This window comes from Physella acuta, unplaced genomic scaffold (assembly GCF_028476545.2).
Source record: "Physella acuta isolate Inbredline_101_S28 unplaced genomic scaffold, ASM2847654v3 ptg001147l, whole genome shotgun sequence".
Lineage (NCBI taxonomy): Eukaryota > Metazoa > Mollusca > Gastropoda > Physidae > Physella > Physella acuta.
In genome coordinates, this window is record NW_026732664.1 from 164,843 (window position 1) to 185,532 (window position 20,690).

At 42.0% G+C, this 20,690-nt stretch overlaps 1 protein-coding gene across 10 annotated transcripts in view; it reads right to left on the reverse strand.

Annotated features, from left to right (window-relative positions):
- Positions 1–20,690, reverse strand: part of LOC131956397 (E3 ubiquitin-protein ligase UBR5) — a 29,052-nt gene that overhangs the window by 4,466 nt on the left and 3,896 nt on the right. For 2 of the 10 annotated variants that reach the window (XM_059320813.1, XM_059320809.1), the window contains exons 11-43: positions 20,450–20,607; positions 19,909–20,157; positions 19,535–19,659; positions 19,145–19,263; positions 18,791–18,910; positions 18,337–18,448; positions 18,016–18,170; positions 14,845–15,045; positions 14,256–14,337; positions 14,026–14,148; positions 13,820–13,931; positions 13,510–13,655; positions 13,049–13,268; positions 12,627–12,891; positions 12,053–12,413; positions 11,748–11,874; positions 11,345–11,450; positions 10,838–11,004; positions 10,327–10,507; positions 10,029–10,196; positions 9,715–9,847; positions 9,436–9,573; positions 9,046–9,327; positions 8,273–8,520; positions 6,227–6,470; positions 4,644–6,092; positions 4,383–4,551; positions 4,002–4,181; positions 3,430–3,646; positions 3,084–3,263; positions 2,892–2,973; positions 1,218–1,504; positions 784–914 (exon numbers count right to left, since the gene is read on the reverse strand). In XM_059320813.1, coding sequence (XP_059176796.1) covers positions 784–914; positions 1,218–1,504; positions 2,892–2,973; positions 3,084–3,263; positions 3,430–3,646; positions 4,002–4,181; positions 4,383–4,551; positions 4,644–6,092; positions 6,227–6,470; positions 8,273–8,520; positions 9,046–9,327; positions 9,436–9,573; positions 9,715–9,847; positions 10,029–10,196; positions 10,327–10,507; positions 10,838–11,004; positions 11,345–11,450; positions 11,748–11,874; positions 12,053–12,413; positions 12,627–12,891; positions 13,049–13,268; positions 13,510–13,655; positions 13,820–13,931; positions 14,026–14,148; positions 14,256–14,337; positions 14,845–15,045; positions 18,016–18,170; positions 18,337–18,448; positions 18,791–18,910; positions 19,145–19,263; positions 19,535–19,659; positions 19,909–20,157; positions 20,450–20,607 — 7,037 coding nt within the window. Of the gene's footprint in view, positions 1–783; positions 915–1,217; positions 1,505–2,885; positions 2,974–3,083; positions 3,264–3,429; positions 3,647–4,001; positions 4,182–4,382; positions 4,552–4,643; positions 6,093–6,226; positions 6,471–8,272; positions 8,521–9,045; positions 9,328–9,435; positions 9,574–9,714; positions 9,848–10,028; positions 10,197–10,326; positions 10,508–10,837; positions 11,005–11,344; positions 11,472–11,747; positions 11,875–12,052; positions 12,414–12,626; positions 12,892–13,048; positions 13,281–13,509; positions 13,656–13,819; positions 13,932–14,025; positions 14,149–14,255; positions 14,338–14,844; positions 15,046–18,015; positions 18,171–18,336; positions 18,449–18,790; positions 18,911–19,144; positions 19,264–19,534; positions 19,660–19,908; positions 20,158–20,449; positions 20,608–20,690 lie in introns of all 10 variants that reach the window. The other 8 variants (XM_059320805.1, XM_059320803.1, XM_059320811.1 and 5 more) reach the window with 7 other exon arrangements.

A 20,690-nucleotide genomic window follows, 5' to 3' on the forward strand; every position in this document is an offset into this window, starting at 1 on the left:
CCAGTTATGTCAACAAAGTATTTTAAGGTGTGAGATGTTATAAAAAACATCTAAAGAATAACTAAACAAAGGGCTTACTTATTTCTAAAGAGTTATATCCCCCTAGATTGGGACCTCAAGAATATTGTTAGGGAGGAGAATTGTCAAACTAATGACAGAATTTTTTGTTGAAAGATGTGTGAGGTGTAAGTTTATATTAGGTGTGTGAGGGGTTTGTTTATATCAGGTGTGTGAGGTGTAAGTTTATATTAGGTGTGTGAGGTGTATGTTTATATCAGGTGTGTGAGGTGTATGTTTATATCAGGTGTGTGAGGTGTAAGTTTATATTAGGTGTGTGAGGTGTATGTTTATATCAGGCGTGTGGGGTGTATGTTTATATTCGGTGTGTGAGGGGTTTGTTTATATTAGGTGTGTGGGGTGTATGTTTATATCAGGTGTGTGGGGTGTATGTTTATATTAGGTGTGTGAGGGGTTTGTTTATATTAGGTGTGTGGGGTGTATGCTTATATCAGGTGTGTGAGGTGTATGCTTATATCAGGTGTGTGAGGTGTATTTTTATATTAGGTGTGTGAGGTGTATGCTTATATCAGGTGTGTGAGGTGTATTTTTATATTAGGTGTGTGAGGTGTATGTTTATATCAGGTGTGTGAGGTGTATTTTTATATTAGGTGTGTGGGGTGTATGTTTATATCAGGCGTGTGGGGTGTATGTTTATATTAGGTGTGTGGGGTGTATGTTTATATCAGGTTGGGGTGTATGTTTATATCAGGTGTGTGAGTTTACCTAGCATGTGAGGAGATAATCTCCACAGCTTCATCCACCCTTTGTCTCAAGCTCTCATCTGATGCCAGCAACAAGACCAGTTGTGGAGGTGACAGCTCCAGAAGCATGCCAGTTATCTTTGCAGCCAAGGCCTGTAAAAATACACATGGCTTTAATCTTCACAGTACATTCTATACTCAAGGCTTCACAGAACATTCAAATAGAATCTTTAAGTGTTAGATTTATTTGTTACTTACTGGTCTGAAAGTGTGAACTTTGTTGTTACTTACTGGTCTGAAAGTGTGAACTTTGTTGTTACTTACTGGTCTGAAAGTGTGAACTTTGTTGTTACTTACTGGTCTGAAAGTGTGAACTTTGTTGTTACTTACTGGTCTGAAAGTGTGAACTTTGTTGTTACTTACTGGTCTGAAAGTGTGAACTTTGTTGTTACTTACTGGTCTGAGAGCACGAACTTTGGGGTAAAGCCTCTCCCCCAGCTGTCGCCTGTACTGTGAGATGGCCTCTGTCCCACTGTCAGGGTTCTCAGTGCTGGGCACCCCACTGGTGGAGCTCCCTGGAGGGGCATCTGTTGGCATGTAGAATGGTGGGGCGTCATATGACAAGGTTCTCCGCATCTCCCTGTCTCGACTCCGCTGTCTGATGGTGCTCCTCTGTCTCTCACGGTCACGTGACCTCAGGCGGTTGATCAGATCTGGAGAGTGGGGTGTGTAGGGGGGAGAAACTTGATACAAAAACAGGTGTCAACAAGTTCTCATTTTACCTTTCAAAGTTTGAGTCTATCTCAAATCAAGCACACGGGCCCACATTGCATAAACAATTTTCTTTAATTTCGTGCAATGTAGGCCAGATTTAACAAAGATTTCAGTGTAAACCTTTTATGTGTAGCTTTGAAACAACTCAAACACATACTCTTTGACTGCTTTATCTATGGAATACCAGAAAAACAAAACGCTACTTCTATTCCTATTTCTCTAAGAAATGTATTTTGGGAAAAAAAATAAAAATTGAAACTAGTCTCCAAGCTACGTTCTTTTTCAATTTCACTGTATTAGTTATATTATAAAAAAAAGCCAGATTCAATGGCAGAGATTTAATTTCACTTATTATATTGCCTGTAATTTAAAAAAAAAAGGTTAATTTTAGAAAAATTGTAGAAAATTAACCTTTAGTGATAGAACAAGAAAACAATTTAAATAAAATTTATTATTTCCCGCTTTAGCTGGTATCTTCAAAAATCTCTTTACCAATGAGACTTCTGTTACTACACGTCAATAAATATATTATACATAGTTTGGGCAGCCGCACAGAAAAATTCACAGGTGAATGAGGGCACATAGGACTTTAGTCAGGTGAATGAGGGCGCATAGGACTTAAGTCAGGTGAATGAGGGCGCATAGGACTTTAGTCAGGTGAATGAGGGCGCATAGGACTTAAGTCAGGTGAATGAGGATGCATAGGACTTTAGTCAGGTGAATGAGGGCACATAGGACTTTAGTCAGGTGAATGAGGGCGCATAGGACTTAAGTCAGGTGAATGAGGATGCATAGGACTTTAGTCAGGTGAATGAGGGCACATAGGACTTTAGTCAGGTGAATGAGGGCACATAGGACTTTAGTCAGGTGAATGAGGGCGCATAGGACTTTAGTCAGGTGAATGAGGATGCATAGGACTTTAGTCAGGTGAATGAGGGCACATAGGACTTTAGTCAGGTGAATGAGGGCACATAGGACTTTAGTCAGGTGAATGAGGGCGCATAGGACTTTAATCAGGTGAATGAGGGAGCATAGGACTTAAGTCAGGTGAATGAGGGCGCATAGGACTTTAGTCAGGTGAATGAGGGCGCATAGGACTTAAGTCAGGTGAATGAGGGCACATAGGACTTAAGTCAGAATTAATAATTAACAGAACAATTGATATCAAATATCATACAAATTATGTTTATAACAAAGATGTGCTGACTCAATAGAAATACCATGTTTCCAGACTTTCTTTAATCACCCCAAGATCTACTCATGTGTTGTATAAACAACAAGTAATAAGCAAAAACTAGATCAGATTAAGAAATAAAACAATAGAAATAATTGATAAGGAAAGGAACTTACTAATACCTAATGACTTGGTGTACTGAAGACTTTTCCCTCCCACAAGTATTGAGTCCAGTGATGGCAGTTTTTCTTGGGATAAGGCAGCCTGAAGGGAGTGAGATACATGTTGTACATCAAACATTAACTCACGCATTCTTCCTATTTTTGCATCACTTTCTCACCAACACAGAAACAAGACAAGAAATAAATAATTACATGAGCTATAGCAGTGTAAAAACTCCGTGCTACACCACTGCCCTCCCCTGGCTCATCCTTGAATGTCACTTTGACTCTATGAACACACATTGGTGGACCTGATGAGTTGTTGCGCCTGTTGAAGTAGGTGTTGAGCTGTTTCAAGGTCTGGCTCAGCAATGCATTGCGATCTCTTTCCACCTGCTCAACAAACAGTTTTAAATCACTATTAGAAATTTTTAAACCACTTCTTACACAGTATTTATTTTTAAATTATAAAAGTATTAAAATTTTAAAGGTAAATAGTTTTTAACTGATTTAGCAGCTTGTATAAATAAAGTAAACATATAAAGTAACAATTGAGCACCTCTAGAGTCAAATCCCTTTGTTGTGAGTTCCTCAATTTTTCCATTTCCCTGCGGAACTTGCTCTCTTTAACAGGAAACCCTCCCAGCTCTGTTAACACAGAGCCTGGCTCTGCCCCCACATCATCACAGAAGACACGGCCAAACAGGTCCAGAGATAGTCGCCAGCGGCCCAGTAAAATATCATGTGAGACTATCTGGCCGACAGAACCTTGGTGTCTGACAAAAGTTCACAGGGTTAGATGGTAATTCATTTGGAGACTAGAAAAATAGTCACAGGGTTAGATAGTAATTCATTTGGAGACTAGAAAAATAGTCACAGGGTTAGATAGTAATTCATTTGGAGACTAGAAAAATAGTCACCGGTGGCAGGTAGATGTGTTAAGCATAGAAAACACAACCACTTAATAATAATTGTCTTTACAATGCAAAACATTTCCATATTTAATTAGTAAAACATATGTTCACACTTGAAGAAGTTTTAAAATAATAGGCTGAGTAAAATAATAGAACTGCTCTCAAGGAACTCAACCAGCACTACAACAATGGACTCCACAAGGGAGAGAAGACTCACCTGACAGCTGACATGGACATGGGAGGAGGGGGGAGGATGACTGGAGGTGCAGGAGGTGGGGGTGGGACTTGGTGAGCTGACTGGTCACTGGTTTCTATGTCCACTGTGTTGGACACATTTTCATTAGCCCCCACCAAGTCAATGGGTGCACTTTCTAGCCCAGCTGAGCTATCTGTTACACTGTATAGAAGCAAACATTGATTGCATTCAGTGGTCTAGACATCATGGAAATCTAGAAATCTTTATTTATTGCAACATTTCATTCTACCACATACTGATAGCTATTTTACTCAGCTATTCTCAGTCTTAGACGCAATTCAACTTAGCAACTGATCACCATTAGATATAAACAGTGAAAGTACAGGTGTGAGTAGCACTTACATGGCTGGCAGAGCTGAAGAATGTGCAGGTGTTGGTACGACAGCCACCAATGAGACGGGGTGGGCTGGTGTAGTCTGGGAGTCCACACTCTCCATGGGTTGTTCTGTGGTGGCCTGTGTGACCACAGGCTCATGAGGGGGGTGTTGACTGGCTGGACTGCTGGTGGCTGCTGGTATATTGACACAATACAAATGTTTTACTGCATCATGGAATCTTTTCAAGTATCTAAACAAAGGTTTCAATGGAAACAAAAGCACCCACCTTGTGATGAAGTAGAACTTGCCGCAGATGCCGCTTGGTTCTGAGACCATGCCAGGAATGCAAAATGTATTTTAGGCCTGATAGGTGGATGATTGTCCTCATTCTCTTCACTGACCAGTGGTCTGCTCCCAGTGGCAGAGCTGGCAGGTAGTGTCACCAGGTTGGTGGAGGGGGTCAGCAGGCTGGGCTGACTTGATGCTGTAGTGGTGGCCACCAGGGCAGTTGGCGTGGTGGCTAGCGAGGAGGAGGGGGTGGATGCTGTGTGTACGATGACGCTGGTCTGGGGGACATCTGGCATGGAGGCTGTTGCCTGGTGAAGGTGGAGCTGGTAGGAGGGCAGGGAACTGACCAGTGGAGTGCTGTTGATGCTTGCGGTCACTGCTGTGGACATCCTTTCGCGGCTTGTGGCTATTTCTGAAAAAGCTGACAAGTTAGCTCGAGCAAGCTGACCTGGTGTTGATGGAGTTGAGGGTATGAGAGGGGGATGTGCCAGGCTAAAGCTGGAAGCTGGAGATGAGGTTCCTACGATGACTCCGCTGGATGGCTCTGGAATTAAAGCAGAGATAAATGCTGACTGGAATGAAGGTGGTGCTGGCTCAATGGGGATCCCCACTGCGCTGTCTACTGCCTCATGGCTGAAGCTGGCGCTGGGCCCTGACAATGACAGGTTGACAGCAACACTCTGGGGAAACAGGTCTGATGACCGCAGGTCACCTGTGCTGATCCGAGATGAGACCAGATTTGTGCTGGTGGCCAAACTTGTGCGGCCAGTACTGCTGGTCGAGCTGACCGGTGCCGCTGAAATAGGTTGGAAAGCGGCATTTCTTATTGTCTGAGCTAGCTGAATCCTTTCATCATCTGGTCTGATAGACAGGGCAAGACTTAAAGGTAGCTGCTGACCAATGGCTAGTGATGATCCCTCAGCTGTTTTAGCAACAGTTGATTTGGCAATACCAAAATAATCCTCCCTGCGTGCATTAGGTTGCAGCAAGTGCGGCTGATCAGCAAGAGGCAAGGCTTCAACAAGAGGAGTGTGAAAGGGATCTGGTGGCGGGCACCCCATAAAAATGGTTGAATCTGACCTCTGGAAAAAGGGGTGTCGCCGCCCTAATCTGGTGGCACTATCACTGTCCCCATCTAAACTTTCAGACTCCATGTTGAGGCCAGAAGAAGAGGAGGCGCCAGGCAGTTCTTCATCATGCTCCTCTTCCCCTTCCTCCCCATCTTGCCATGATGTGACAGACACACCATCCCTCAAAGCCTCAACATCTGAGTCTGGAGCTGTCCTCATGTAGTAGATGAGTGCATCAAACACATAGGCAATGTGCTTGAGGGCTGTGATGTCCATTACAGGCAAGGAGTCCGAGTGCTCATCATGGTGGCTACGCATCAGGGAAAGAGCGTAACTGAGAAAATCTCTACGAGCTGAATTACCATCAGTGCTTGTTGCTGAAATCAGAAATTATTTTCTTTCTAAACTTATTTGATAATAAAAACAAATTTCTTGTTAAAAAGATACATTTCATACAACCCTTAAAATGCTTATATATATTTCCTAGCTATGAAGCACAAGGCAGTCTCACCAATGGTGCCAAATCTCAAACGTCTCCTGTTGTGATCTATGACTGGTAGAGTTCTGGTTTCTTCTCTAGGTGGCGCTGCACGCTCTCTCTGTGACCTTGTGTAACTTGCATGTAAGGGATGCTGTGGGCAAGAGGGGTCGCTGTTGTTGCTGAGGGCTGAACCAAATCGCAGCTGTGCCTCTGTTGAGTCCATGACTGCCACAAGCCACTGCCAGGTAGGCCGCAGGTGTTGTTCAAGGTAAACCTGGGTTGAGGTAACAACATTCTTTAGTATGTCTAGTACATCTACACACCAAACAGAGCCTGGGTTGAGGTAACAACATTCTTTAGTATGTCTAGTACATCTACACACCAAACAGAGCCTGGGTTGAGGTAACAACATTCTTTAGTATGTCTAGTACATCTACACACCAAACAGAGCCTGGGTTGAGGCAACAACATTCTTTAGTATGTCTAGTACATCTCCTACACACCAAACAGAGCCTAGGTTGAGGTAACAACATTCTTTAGTATGTCTAGTACATCTACACACCAAACAGAGCCTGGGTTGAGGTAACAACATTCTTTAGTATGTCTAGTACATCTACACACCAGAGTCTGGGTTGAGGTAACAACATTCTTTAGTATGTCTAGTACATCTACACACCAAACAGAGTCTGGGTTGAGGTAACAACATTCTTTAGTATGTCTAGTACATCTCCTACACACCAAACAGAGCCTAGGTTGAGGTAACAACATTCTTTAGTATGTCTAGTACATCTACACACCAAACAGAGCCTGGGTTGTGGTAACAACATTCTTTAGTATGTCTAGTACATCTCCTACACACCAAACAGAGCCTAGGTTGAGGTAACAACATTCTTTAGTATGTCTAGTACATCTACACACCAAACAGAGCCTAGGTTGAGGTAACAACATTCTTTAGTATGTCTAGTACATCTACACACCAAACAGAGCCTGGGTTGAGGTAACAACATTCTTTAGTATGTCTAGTACATCTACACACCAAACAGAGCCTAGGTTGAGGTAACAACATTCTTTAGTATGTCTAGTACATCTACACACCAAACAGAGCCTAGGTTGAGGTAACAACATTCTTTAGTATGTCTAGTACATCTACACACCAAACAGAGCCTGGGTTGAGGTAACAACATTCTTTAGTATGTCTAGTACATCTACACACCAAACAGAGCCTAGGTTGAGGTAACAACATTCTTTAGTATGTCTAGTACATCTCCTACACACCAAACAGAGCCTGGGTTGAGGTAACAACATTCTTTAGTATGTCTAGTACATCTCCTAAACACCAAACAGAGCCTAGGTTGAGGTAACAACATTCTTTAGTATGTCTAGTACATCTACACACCAAACAGAGCCTGGGTTGAGGTAACAACATTCTTTAGTATGTCTAGTACATCTACACACCAAACAGAGCCTGGGTTGAGGTAACAACATCCTTTAGTATGTCTAGTACATCTCCTACACACCAAACAGAGCCTAGGTTGAGGTAACAACATTCTTTAGTATGTCTAGTACATCTACACACCAAACAGAGCCTGGGTTGAGGTAACAACATTCTTTAGTATGTCTAGTACATCTCCTACACACCAAACAGAGCCTAGGTTGAGGTAACAACATTCTTTAGTATGTCTAGTACATCTACACACCAAACAGAGCCTGGGTTGAGGTAACAACATTCTTTAGTATGTCTAGTACATCTACACACCAAACAGAGCCTGGGTTGAGGTAACAACATTCTTTAGTATGTCTAGTACATCTACACACCAAACAGAGCCTGGGTTGAGGTAACAACATTCTTTAGTATGTCTAGTACATCTACACACCAAACAGAGCCTGGGTTGAGGTAACAACATTCTTTAGTATGTCTAGTACATCTACACATCAAACAGAGCTTGAGGTAACAACATTCTTTAGTATGTCTAGTACATCTACACACCAAACAGAGCCTGGGTTGAGGTAACAACATTCTTTAGTATGTCTAGTACATCTACACACCAAACAGAGCCTGCTTAAAGTGTTTCCTACCTGTAAGTTGTGTTCCTCCTGCGGGGACACCTCTAGTACTCTGGGCAGGCTGGGGGTCAATGCGTGGTAGTACGGCATCACATTCAGCAAGTCTGTGATCTGTCTTATCATGATGCTGAATGCCCTGGCCAGCTGGCTGGCAGTGGTTGCCATAGTTACTGGGCTGTCTTGGTTTGTAACAGTGGGTGGTGCCACAGGAACAGATCGTCTAAGTGTAGTTGGATCAATGTAGATTAGACTGTTGCCACCTGAAAAAGTGGACCAATGGATTTACAGCATTATACATTTTTTTTATACATACATTGCATAAAGATTCCAAAAAATTGCAAATTAATATCTTGAAGTAAAGTATCTTCTTTAGACCTAGCAATCTATTAGGAAGATGAAGTAGAGTTCATATTTTTCTTGACCTCGGCATATGAAGGGAAGGTACAGTCAGCAATTTGCCCAGCCGCCTTTACTTTCCCTAACAGTAGTTAGGTACCCATCAGTGCTGGGTGGACTCAGAAACATTCTACTGATTTGGACCCGGATTTGAACTCAACACTTTGGGATTAGTAGCCTAGAGCTCTACCGCTTAGGCCTTGCCATTTCATAAATTAATATCTTAGAGCTTAAAAAAAAATCATAAATGACTTTCAAAAGAAGTAATTATGTTGAATATACGACCATCAGAAAGTCCGTAGCAGTTTTTCATGACCAGTAACAAAACTGGCCCATCAGACTGTAAAAGAACTTCATCCTGTGGTCAGTTGAAAGTTAACGTGACCAACCTGCAGTGCTGGTGGTGGTGGTGGTTGTGGGAGGTCTGGAGGCCGAGGTTGTAGTCACCAGGTCCCTCTGTCTGATGGCCCATTGCATGGCCTGGGGAGCCTGCAAGGTTCTCTGGCCTTGTGCTCCTGGGCCAGCCGTGGTTGGCCTCTCAAGCTGTTCATCCATGTAGATAAACTCATCCGTGTCCCTCTCCTCACTTTCTCCTGCCTCACTTTCGTAGTCGTCTTCTTGGTTGGATGAGTCTCCTGAGTCTTCAGAAAAGTGAGCCAGACTACCCAGGCCTAAGGTGATACAACAACAATTATCTCTGTGGTACCTTCAAACATTTTCAAGTAGACAAGATAAACATAGCGCTTTAAAACAACACTTAAAGTATTCATAACACTGACCTGCATCTGATCCAGCTGTTGCCATGGTTACAGCTGACCTCTGCACACTGACGTTGTCTTGGTTGCTGTGGCTACTTTCACTATCACTGTCAGATTCTTCAGTCAACATCACCAGACTCATGTCACTCTCAGCAGGACCTGGGGTAGATAATTTCACATCACAGCCCACAAGATTCAAGCACATGGTACATCAAGACAATACATGTGACATGAAAACATTCAGCTCTTTGATAAATACAAGTGACATGAAAACATTCAGCTCTTTGATAGTCAACTCACCATCTTCAGGATCTGGTGGCGGCTGCTCTGGGTCATGATCTAGGTCATGGTCAGAGTGCTCAGACTGGCGGTCATCCCTGTCCTCCCTGTCACTGTGTTCATCTTCCACCTGCATACTCTCTACCACCTCCACCTACAGGTTGTGAGACAAAAAACCAGGAGTAACTAGCCTTAAGTACCTGGTCCACCAAGTGGGAGACATTTAATAATTTCATAGACTGTTCAAATATGAAAATAGGATAACATCTTTTTCATTGTGTAAGAATAAATATTTTACGTGAAAAAAAAAGTGGAAAGTAAATTGATGAAACTACCTCTTCAATATCAACAGGCATGCGCTCATCATCAGCAGGCTGTCGGGATGTTGCCTGTGATCTGTGTCGCAGGGACCGATGATTTACAACAGGCATACGTTGGGTTATTGTGTCAGCTGATGATGGTCTTGGGGGTAGGGGATCCATAACAAACAACTCTTCACTTCCCTGAAAACATTTTACTCTTGTCAATTCATTGGAATTGAGTACTTAGTAAAAGTTCTTGTGTCATGGAGAAAGGGATTTCTATTAGTCTACACATTTTATCAGTTTAAAAGAAGCTTGAAGCCCTTTTTACCTGAACAGCATCAGAGTTGATGCTGACAAGGGCAAATGGAGCAGTGGGTCTGGCCACGCCCATCCTCACTGGGACAATCAGAGCATCAGCCATCTGACACAGCTCTTCTATAGCAATGGTGATCAGGGCTTGGAACACACGCTTACATTTCATCAGTGGCTGGCAGGGAGGTGAGTGGAGGCTGAAAAATTAGAAGGAGGTGAGTGGAGCCTGAAAAATTACAGGGAGGGGAATAGACGCTGAATAGCTATAGCAGATTCCTTTACCAGTTGTAATTTGCTACTTATAATAGTTGAAAATTGGTCCTTATTTAAACTCTGCAGGTTTGTATTTAGAATTGGTGTATTATTATTCATGTTTGTTGCCGAACTTACTCTAAATTACTTTACAAAGTATAGGGATGTAAGTGAAGGCTAAAAAAAACCCTCAAGAACCTTATTTCTTACTGTTGATCCAATGACAAATTCACTGATAAACACCACTGACATCAGTTAACTGACAAGTTACTCACTTTCTTTTCTTGCTGGAGGCAGGTAACATTCCAATGTTTAAGACCACAAAGACTCTGGCCACAGAGCGAACAAATCTGCGGCTGACCTGTCTGGCCTCATCACGCCTGGCTGGCATCCCCTCACACTGCATTTCTCTGATCAGAGTTGTAAGGAGGGTGTCCAACATCTGAGGAAAACATTGCAGTACTTCACATCTTTCTCACTTTAATCTCACAAGTTTATACTATTATAGAAATGATCTACCTTCATATTTTGTTTTAAAAAATGTAATTACTCAATTTTTGTGAAAAATAAGATTCAAGAAAGTTTTGTGGTATTTTATTAGATAATGACAAATTTAAAAAAATTTATATTGAGACCACAGCAAGTAAGGAGCTGGTCAGCTTTTATGTCCCCCTCATGCCAGGTACCCATGGGAGCTGACAAACCCAGGTCAGAATATTTAAAGCCCCAACCCTGGGTACAACAAGCCTTGTTGACCAGAGTTGCTAGAGAAACCTGCCTACCTCGTTGTTGCACTTGACCAGGAGACAGTGAGTGAACTTGTCCAAACGAGCTGTGCCACTCTGGCTCTCCAGGTAGATCTGTTCCTCATACACAACATCAGGGCCCCTGTTAGATGGACAGTGTTGTCTTAACACCAGAGAGGGAGATAATTTAGTGCAAGTCTTGCCTGTCACATGACTACCATCTATGTGCAAGAATATTCTCACATCACTACAATCATGTGCAAGAAAAGAGAACATTTAGTTCTAGTTGGGATATATAGGATACGCAACTTGTTTTCATCCTTTGACTGGGTGCTTCCTTTCAAATAATGGCCAGCAGTCAAGCAAGAGCATACATGTGACCATAGCACAGGATGTGACAGGGCTAAAGATAACAAAGTGTTCTAGAAGGAAGACATACCCAGTTGCTGGCTGCTTCAATCCTGAGATCAGCATGGCCTTCACAGCTGCCCAGTCATTCAAGATCCTTTCCAGGGCCCGTCTGCTAAATCTGGGTGGCTCAAGGTCATGCTCTGGGACTTCTACATCTGTGAATGGGTGGATCAGTTTAGTCAGTGTTTTACATTACTGCAGTGTGCTACAATCTATTTTTTTTGTTTAAATTTATGTACACATTTTTCTTTCATAACTAAGATTGGCGGTACAAATCTTCTTTCCTATGTATAAATGCCTGTATGTAGTGCTACACAAGGATTTTAAACGTACCTATATCTGCCACCTGAGTCTTCCTGCTGGCAGTGATCCTGATCCTGCTGGGTTGGAACTGCCTCTGCTCCACCAACTGTCTGCCCACCGTCTGCACCAGAAACAAGAGAATGTTCTCTCCCCTGGAGTTGGGGGCGGAAACCAAGTCTGTGTGCATGAGCAGGCGGTTCAGGAGGTTGATCCTGGAGGCCTGGACGCCGGCCACTAGAGCCTTACACTTGCACTTCTCCCAGCAGTCACAGTAGGCAGTGGGCGAGGTCTTCTTCAGCTTGCAGTCATGGCCCTTATGGCACACACGAGCGCACTCAGTACAGCAGCACAGGGTCCCAGTCAAGCCACAAGTTTTACACTCAAAGATGTCCTAAAACACAAAGGATGGAGTACCAGAATCTCAACCTAACTATGTTCACTTAGAATACAATTCAAGTATGAAATAATTATCTTAAAAATGGAGGTGCTCAACAAAAATGTATCACTTTTAACTTTGGCTTAAATAAAATAAAAACTATCCTTTGTTACTAAAGAATACACAATAAAGGTCATCAATTGTAATTGAGTTTGATCAATGTTGTACCTGGTTGATATGATAAGCCCCAGTCCAGGTAAAGCTGCAAGTGTCATTAGCACAGAGCACATGCATGGGTGAGTTGTCTAGGCTAGAGCCAGGTGGGTAGATCATGTTCATCAGGACCTCAGTTTTTCTGGTCTCTGAGCTCCCATCTTCAGTCTGACCCAGGTTAGAGTTCCTGACTTTGATGGCAGCCTCCAGCAGTGACAGAGCTGCTGGGTAGGCCCTGGTACAAACTGCTTGCATAAATGGTGTGCATCCCTCAGCATTCCTATAGGTAACAATTTTTTTAGTTATAAAATACACTTTTTATGCTTACTTTCATTTCAATAATAAAGACAAAAAATTGTTTATATGTACTAAAATAAAAGAGGATGATCTATAGAGAAAAGTGATTTTTTTAAGTTAGTCGTGATGACTAAACTCACTTGGAGCTGAGCAGTTCAAACAAATACGGCTGGAAGATTGGAGACTCCAGGATAAAGTCCAGCACTTGTAGGGCAGTGGCCCGTCTCTCCTTGTCCTCCATCTTGACCGGTGCCACTAGCACATTGCTGAACTCTGACCCTGACAGGCCTGAGGGTCCCCCCACCAACCCACCTATACTGCTTGAGGCTGGGGTGTTGGACTGCCGAGATGACCACTCAGCTGTGGACAGTACTGTCAGAGATATTTTAAAATGTCAATAAACATAATAGCCAAGCAGTGTTGATAGGAAATTAGATAGGGTTCAATGCCCACACAAAGTCAGTATACAACTATCATAATTCTGTTTAAATTTAAGTATATCTATATTAGACATTAACATGATAGAAACATTTGCAACTTGAGCAAAATGTTACATTATATAAACTTAGTGAAGTAGGTTTATAAAACTGAGTAAACCTACAGGAAGGAGTTGAGTCATAGCTTGGCGGAGGGTCAGACCATTGCATTGTAAGTCCTGACTCCTCCCTGTCCAAATCTCTGGATTCCAACCCACTGACTCCCCTTGCTGCATTGGAGGCGCGTCTGATCAGCTCTCTCACACTCATGCTGAAAAATTGGTTGGTTTAATGCTAAGTTAACACACTATTGTAAGTTGTATTCAGAGTAGAATATATCCTTAGTATGAGATAAATCTAGTACAATAGCTCTCAGACAGTCTGTGCCAACACACATGCTAGCAATAAATAAGACAAAAATAATAAGACTCCTACTTTCTACTAGCTGAGGCATCTGATGACCTAGACTGAAGTGAGGCTATAGCATCCACAGCACTAGTGACAGCATCTAATGTGCAGCTAAAGGAATTGGCACCTAACTGGGGCTCTGTTGACAAAATATAGCATTTAGTTTTGTAGAGGATGTTATCACTGAAAACTTTCTAGAACTTTTAACTGGGACAAAATTAACATGGCCTTACCATTATCACATTCTTTGTTAGACTGTGGTATACAGGAGGCAACACACATATGTAAAATATTTCTGTTGCCATCACAATGTTCCTTTAAAACTTCTCCAAACTTTGGACAAGTGCTGCCTTCTTCTAGAGTTTAAAACAAAAAGTTATCAAAACACAATATTTAATTTCAAATCCTTTTTTCTAAAATAAAAATTGTTTTAAAATGACAAAACAATACATTGATTACTTACTTGATTCTTCCTCTAAGCTGGCTACAACAGCCTTGACCTTGTTCAAGTCTGCTCTTATAATATGTGGAATCAGAGACTGATGCTGTAGATAGACAAGTGCTCACTTTTATTCCATGCCTAGTTTTACATAATAAACTGAGAACCTGACACAAGTGTCAGAATCTCTACATTGTATTGCTGAAGATTGAAAACATTCATAATTAGGTAATGGACTATTTGGTTTCTACATTTTATTTCTGTTTCTCTTCATATTGTATGTTTAAGCATGGCAACATTCTTTTTAAAAAGTTTTATGACAGCTCTTCTGCCATAACATCCAGCAGGAAAAGTATTAAAAAGTTGTTCTTTTTTCCTTCAATTATAAGTGCAGCTAAAAATGGTGATTGAGATTTTTGTACTTTCTTACAGCCTTAATACCACCCAAATGTTAAGGACAAGTTAAATAAATTCAACATTGAATGGCACCATGTATTTTTTGTCCTATTATTCTCATGTACTCTTGTACACATTTCAGTCCTCGACAACTTTCCACCAACCTGACAATCCCCCTTTTATACCAGCATTATATTTCTAGCTTGAAGAATCTAACCTTGACAGTGAATGCCATGATGAGAGCAGATTCCTTGCCTACTGCAGCCAGGCTAGGAAGTTTCTGTACTTTAATGGCCACTGAAGTGACAGGGGGCAGGTCCAGCCATATGGGGTCCCTGATATTTTCATTGCAGTCTTTGGCCAATGGATAGATGGCACCATTGCCATCACATAGGACTAGAGAGGCTTGAGGTGGTGGCTGTAATAGTAAACATGTGGGTCATGTGATGAGGTGGTGGCTGTAATAGTAAACATATGGGTCATGTGATGAGGTGGTGGCTGTAATAGTAAACATGTGGGTCATGTGATGAGGTGGTGGCTGTAATAGTAAACATGTGGGTCATGTGATGAGGTGGTGGCTGTAATAGTAAACATGTGGGTCATGTGATGAGGTGGTGGCTGTAATAGTAAACATGTGGGTCATGTGATGAGGTGGTGGCTGTAATAGTAAACATGTGGGTCATGTGATGAGGTGGTGGCTGTAATAGTAAACATGTGGGTCATGTGATGAGGTGGTGGCTGTAATAGTAAACATATGGGTCATGTGATGAGGTGGTGGCTGTAATAGTAAACATGTGGGTCATGTGATGAGGTGGTGGCTGTAATAGTAAACATGTGGGTCATGTGATGAGGTGGTGGCTGTAATAGTAAACATGTGGGTCATGTGATGAGGTGGTGGCTGTAATAGTAAACATGTGGGTCATGTGATGAGGTGGTGGCTGTAATAGTAAACATGTGGGTCATGTGATGAGGTGGTGGCTGTAATAGTAAACATGTGGGTCATGTGATGAGGTGGTGGCTGTAATAGTAAACATGTGGGTCATGTGATGAGGTGGTGGCTGTAATAGTAAACATGTGGGTCATGTGATGAGGTGGTGGCTGTAATAGTAAACATGTGGGTCATGTGATGAGGTGGTGGCTGTAATAGTAAACATGTGGGTCATGTGATGAGGTGGTGGCTGTAATAGTAAACATGTGGGTCATGTGATGAGGTGGTGGCTGTAATAGTAAACATGTAGGTCATGTGATGAGGTGGTGGCTGTAATAGTAAACATGTGGGTCATGTGATGAGGTGGTGGCTGTAATAGTAAACATGTGGGTCATGTGATGAGGTGGTGGCTGTAATAGTAAACATGTGGGTCATGTGATGAGGTGGTGGCTGTAATAGTAAACATGTGGGTCATGTGATGAGGTGGTGGCTGTAATAGTAAACATGTGGGTCATGTGATGAGGTGGTGGCTGTAATAGTAAACATGTGGGTCATGTGATGAGGTGGTGGCTGTAATAGTAAACATGTAGGTCATGTGATGAGGTAGTGGCTGTAATAGTAAACATGTGGGTCATGTGATGTGGTGGTGGCTGTAATAGTAAACATGTGGGTCATGTGATGAGGTGGTGGCTGTAATAGTAAACATGTAGATCATGTGATGAGGTGGTGGCTGTAATAGTAAACATGTGGGTCATGTGATGAGGTGGTGGCTGTAATAGTAAACATGTAGGTCATGTGATGAGGTGGTGGCTGTAATAGTAAACATGTGGGTCATGTGATGAGGTGGTGGCTGTAATAGTAAACATGTGGGTCATGTGATGAGGTGGTGGCTGTAATAGTAAACATGTGGGTCATGTGATGAGGTGGTGGCTGTAATAGTAAACATGTGGGTCATGTGATGAGGTGGTGGCTGTAATAGTAAACATGTGGGTCATGTGATGAGGTGGTGGCTGTAATAGTAAACATGTGGGTCATGTGATGAGGTGGTGGCTGTAATAGTAAACATGTGGGTCATGTGATGAGGTGGTGGCTGTAATAGTAAACATGTGGGTCATGTGATGAGGTGGTGGCTGTAATAGTAAACATGTGGGTCATGTGATGAGGTGGTGGCTGTAATAGTAAACATGTGGGTCATGTGATGAGGTGGTGGCTGTAATAGTAAACATATGGGTCATGTGATGAGGTAGTGGCTGTAATAGTAAACATGTGGGTCATGTGATGAGGTGGTGGCTGTAATAGTAAACATGTGGGTCATGTGATGAGGTGGTGGCTGTAATAGTAAACATGTGGGTCATGTGATGAGGTGGTGGCTGTAATAGTAAACATGTGGGTCATGTGATGAGGTGGTGGCTGTAATAGTAAACATGTGGGTCATGTGATGAGGTGGTGGCTGTAATAGTAAACATGTGGGTCATGTGATGAGGTAGTGGCTGTAATAGTAAACATGTGGGTCATGTGATGAGGTGGTGGCTGTAATAGTAAACATGTGGGTCATGTGATGAGGTGGTGGCTGTAATAGTAAACATATGGGTCATGTGATGAGGTAGTGGCTGTAATAGTAAACATGTGGGTCATGTGATGAGGTGGTGGCTGTAATAGTAAACATGTGGGTCATGTGATGTGGTGGCTGTAATAGTAAACATGTGGGTCATGTGATGAGGTGGTGGCTGTAATAGTAAACATGTGGGTCATGTGATGAGGTGGTGGCTGTAATAGTAAACATGTGGGTCATGTGATGAGGTGGTGGCTGTAATAGTAAACATGTGGGTCATGTGATGAGGTGGTGGCTGTAATAGTAAACATGTGGGTCATGTGATGAGGTGGTGGCTGTAATAGTAAACATGTGGGTCATGTGATGAGGTGGTGGCTGTAATAGTAAACATGTGGGTCATGTGATGAGGTGGTGGCTGTAATAGTAAACATGTGGGTCATGTGACGAGGTGGTGGCTGTAATAGTAAACATGTGGGTCATGTGATGAGGTGGTGGCTGTAATAGTAAACATGTGGGTCATGTGATGTGGTGGCTGTAATAGTAAACATGTGGGTCATGTGATGAGGTGGTGGCTGTAATAGTAAACATGTGGGTCATGTGATGTGGTGGCTGTAATAGTAAACATGTGGGTCATGTGATGAGGTGGTGGCTGTAATAGTAAACATGTGGGTCATGTGATGTGGTGGTGGCTGTAATAGTAAACATGTGGATCATATGATGAGGTGGTGGCTGTGATAATAAACATGTCGGTCATGTGATGTGGTAATAAATATTGAAACTTTTAAGCTTAAATTGTCTTGGCTTCTACAAATAAGGAGTAAGACTTTAGATCATCACCTTTTACAAGATGCACATGTACAAGCTAAGTGATTAAAGAGATATGCTACAAGTCAATCCTAGCCACTTACTATGCCACAAGTTTGAAGACAAACATCACTGGCTTTGGTCCCTAAGAAAGCATCAGCACTAGTTGGAAACAGACAGTTGTGGTCCATTTTGCCAGTGCTCAGGTTGTGGTAAGAATAATACAGACGAGATCCACTCCTTGAGATGATATGGATGCCTAGTACAACAATGATAAACAATTCAGTACAGCACATAACTTTGGAAAGTAGGGGGGGGGGAGAGCTGAGATATGAATTATGCTAAACAAAGGAACAGCAGGTAATGTTGTGGTTGAAGTAAGACTAAGGAAGACAAATGAGAGCAGTAGAAAAAGTTGGCATCACCTTCAGCATCCACAGTGACAGCCTCAATCTGGCCATGCTCAGCTATAACCACTTTCTTTGGGGACTTTTGGAAGCAGTCTGGATTTCTAGGACCAGCTGCTGTTTTAACCACCTAAAATATAGAAAATAATACTGAGATCAAGCATAAATATACAGAAGCACCTAACTCTTAAAACCCCTTCCTCTTATGCCTTTTCCTTTGGGAAAAACATTAGGTGAAAACATAATGCTGAATTAAAAGCTGACATAACAATGACCAATTTTCTTGCCACAGGCTCATGTCAAACATGCCTTTATACGGACTGACTGTTCATTTTTGGTAAGGTCTTTGAGACATACATATCTATAAACTGGTGGGGTCAAGTTTTCTAAAGCAATCCCCTGTCAGTGAGTTGACCTTCAGCAAGAAACATATTTAAGATGTAAAGAAAAAAACTTTAAAATAAAATCCAACCTGCAGCTCATCTTTCCTCAACAACCTGCAGTCCTGTAACAGAGAGGAGACGTCATCCTTGCTAGATCCAGCAACATCAGTTTCCCTGTTGAAGCGAACAGCAGCACAAGCACCGTCCACCTGGTCAACATTTACATCATTTTATAAAGGTCAGTTCAAACGTGGACAAAGTATTGAGGCAGAGATTGTGAAGCTATTTTGTTAACAACTGGGAAAAATTAAATGCAGTAGGCACGGTTTACATACATCTAATTAAAAAAAACTAAATTAGGAACAAACCAATTTTGTATTTATTACATTCAAATCTATGCAATTTAATAAATACAAGATGTCAGGCTATACACAATTTCTCACCTTTAGCACCTTGCCCAGCTGTACAGTCTTGACATCTTCAACAAAAACAACATGCTTCAGCAGCCATCTCTCCTCCTTCTCATCATCCTTAACTGGTGTGACTGGGCCCTTTTTACGTTCTGGGGGAAAACACACTTCTAGATAATGGACATTATTGAAGTGTAGCAATATCAACTGGACAACACAGACACAAAACAATGCAGTCATTCATTTATATGCCAAATGGTGGCTATTCATAGTTAAGATAAATTGCATAGCTAAGTTTGCTATTTTAGTAAGGTAATATCAAAGGCAGCAATATTTATTTCCTTTTTAAATGTCGAATTCTTATAGTAATGGTAGAATTCAATCAATGTCCTGACTAACAAGCAATCTTTCTAAGTAACCTACTCAATGAAATGGAGGCGCTGCTGTGGTCACTGCAAACAGAGGAGGCTGGTGATGGTGGTGGCATGTCTGTCTTGATCTCACTGCTCCTAGCTGCTTCTGTTTTACTGCTCTCAGCTTTTAGGTCTCTGCAAACATTCAAACAGTCACTGCTAGGAACGTAACTAGATTTGTCTATACATTGTACCTGTACACTAGTGATCTTTTTAAAAAACAACAGGTTATTTCATTGTTACCTTAACTACTCTTCTTACGCTAGCCCTAACTGCCATACAGTCGAGAAAAATCTAGAACAATGTTGTATTTTCCTGATGGCATTTACATAACTACACTACTTAAATGGTTCAATTGTATGTAAAAAAGTATGTACAACTTACGCTCCAGGTTGTCTTATTCTGAACCTACAGGCATCACCCAGTACCCAAGCTGACTCCAGCAGCTGACCAACTTTTGGTACGCCATTGATTTCAGCAAATGCTATTGTGCCAGCATTATACAGAGGAGCACTGCGCAAACAAACTGTTGCACCTGCAACTATTTCTGAAGCTGTGGAGGTTTCCTTGGCTTTCTTTTTCTTGCTAGAGCGCTCAACCAGTTTTTTTCTTTGTGCAAATGGCATCACACCCCTAAAATATAAATAGTGTCATTTAACTTATAAATAAAATGTTGAGCTCTACTGACAATATCTTACCACCTATAGAGAGCCCCATTGACAATATCTTACCACCAATAGAGAGCCCCATTGACAATATCTTACCACCTATAGAGAGCCCCACTGACACTATCTTACCACCAATAGAGAGCCCCATTGACAATATCTTACCACCAATAGAGCCCCATTGACACTATCTTACCACCAATAGAGAGCCCCATTGACAATATCTTACCACCAATAGAGCCCCATTGACAATATCTTACCACCAATAGAGAGCCCCACTGACTAGCCTTGCACAGGTGTACAGGTTGCATGTGTGAAGGGAAACCACTCCATCTGACTGAAATTCAGAGAACTGTTGTGCTGAATGCTCCAACTTAGCTGACACAGAATTCAGGGATTCATCAAGCCAGGAGGCTATCTAGTAAAGGGAAAAGATCATTTTATAGTTAATACGGCGTTGTAGTTCAAGCTGAAGGGAAAATCAGTATCTTGGTGAAAATT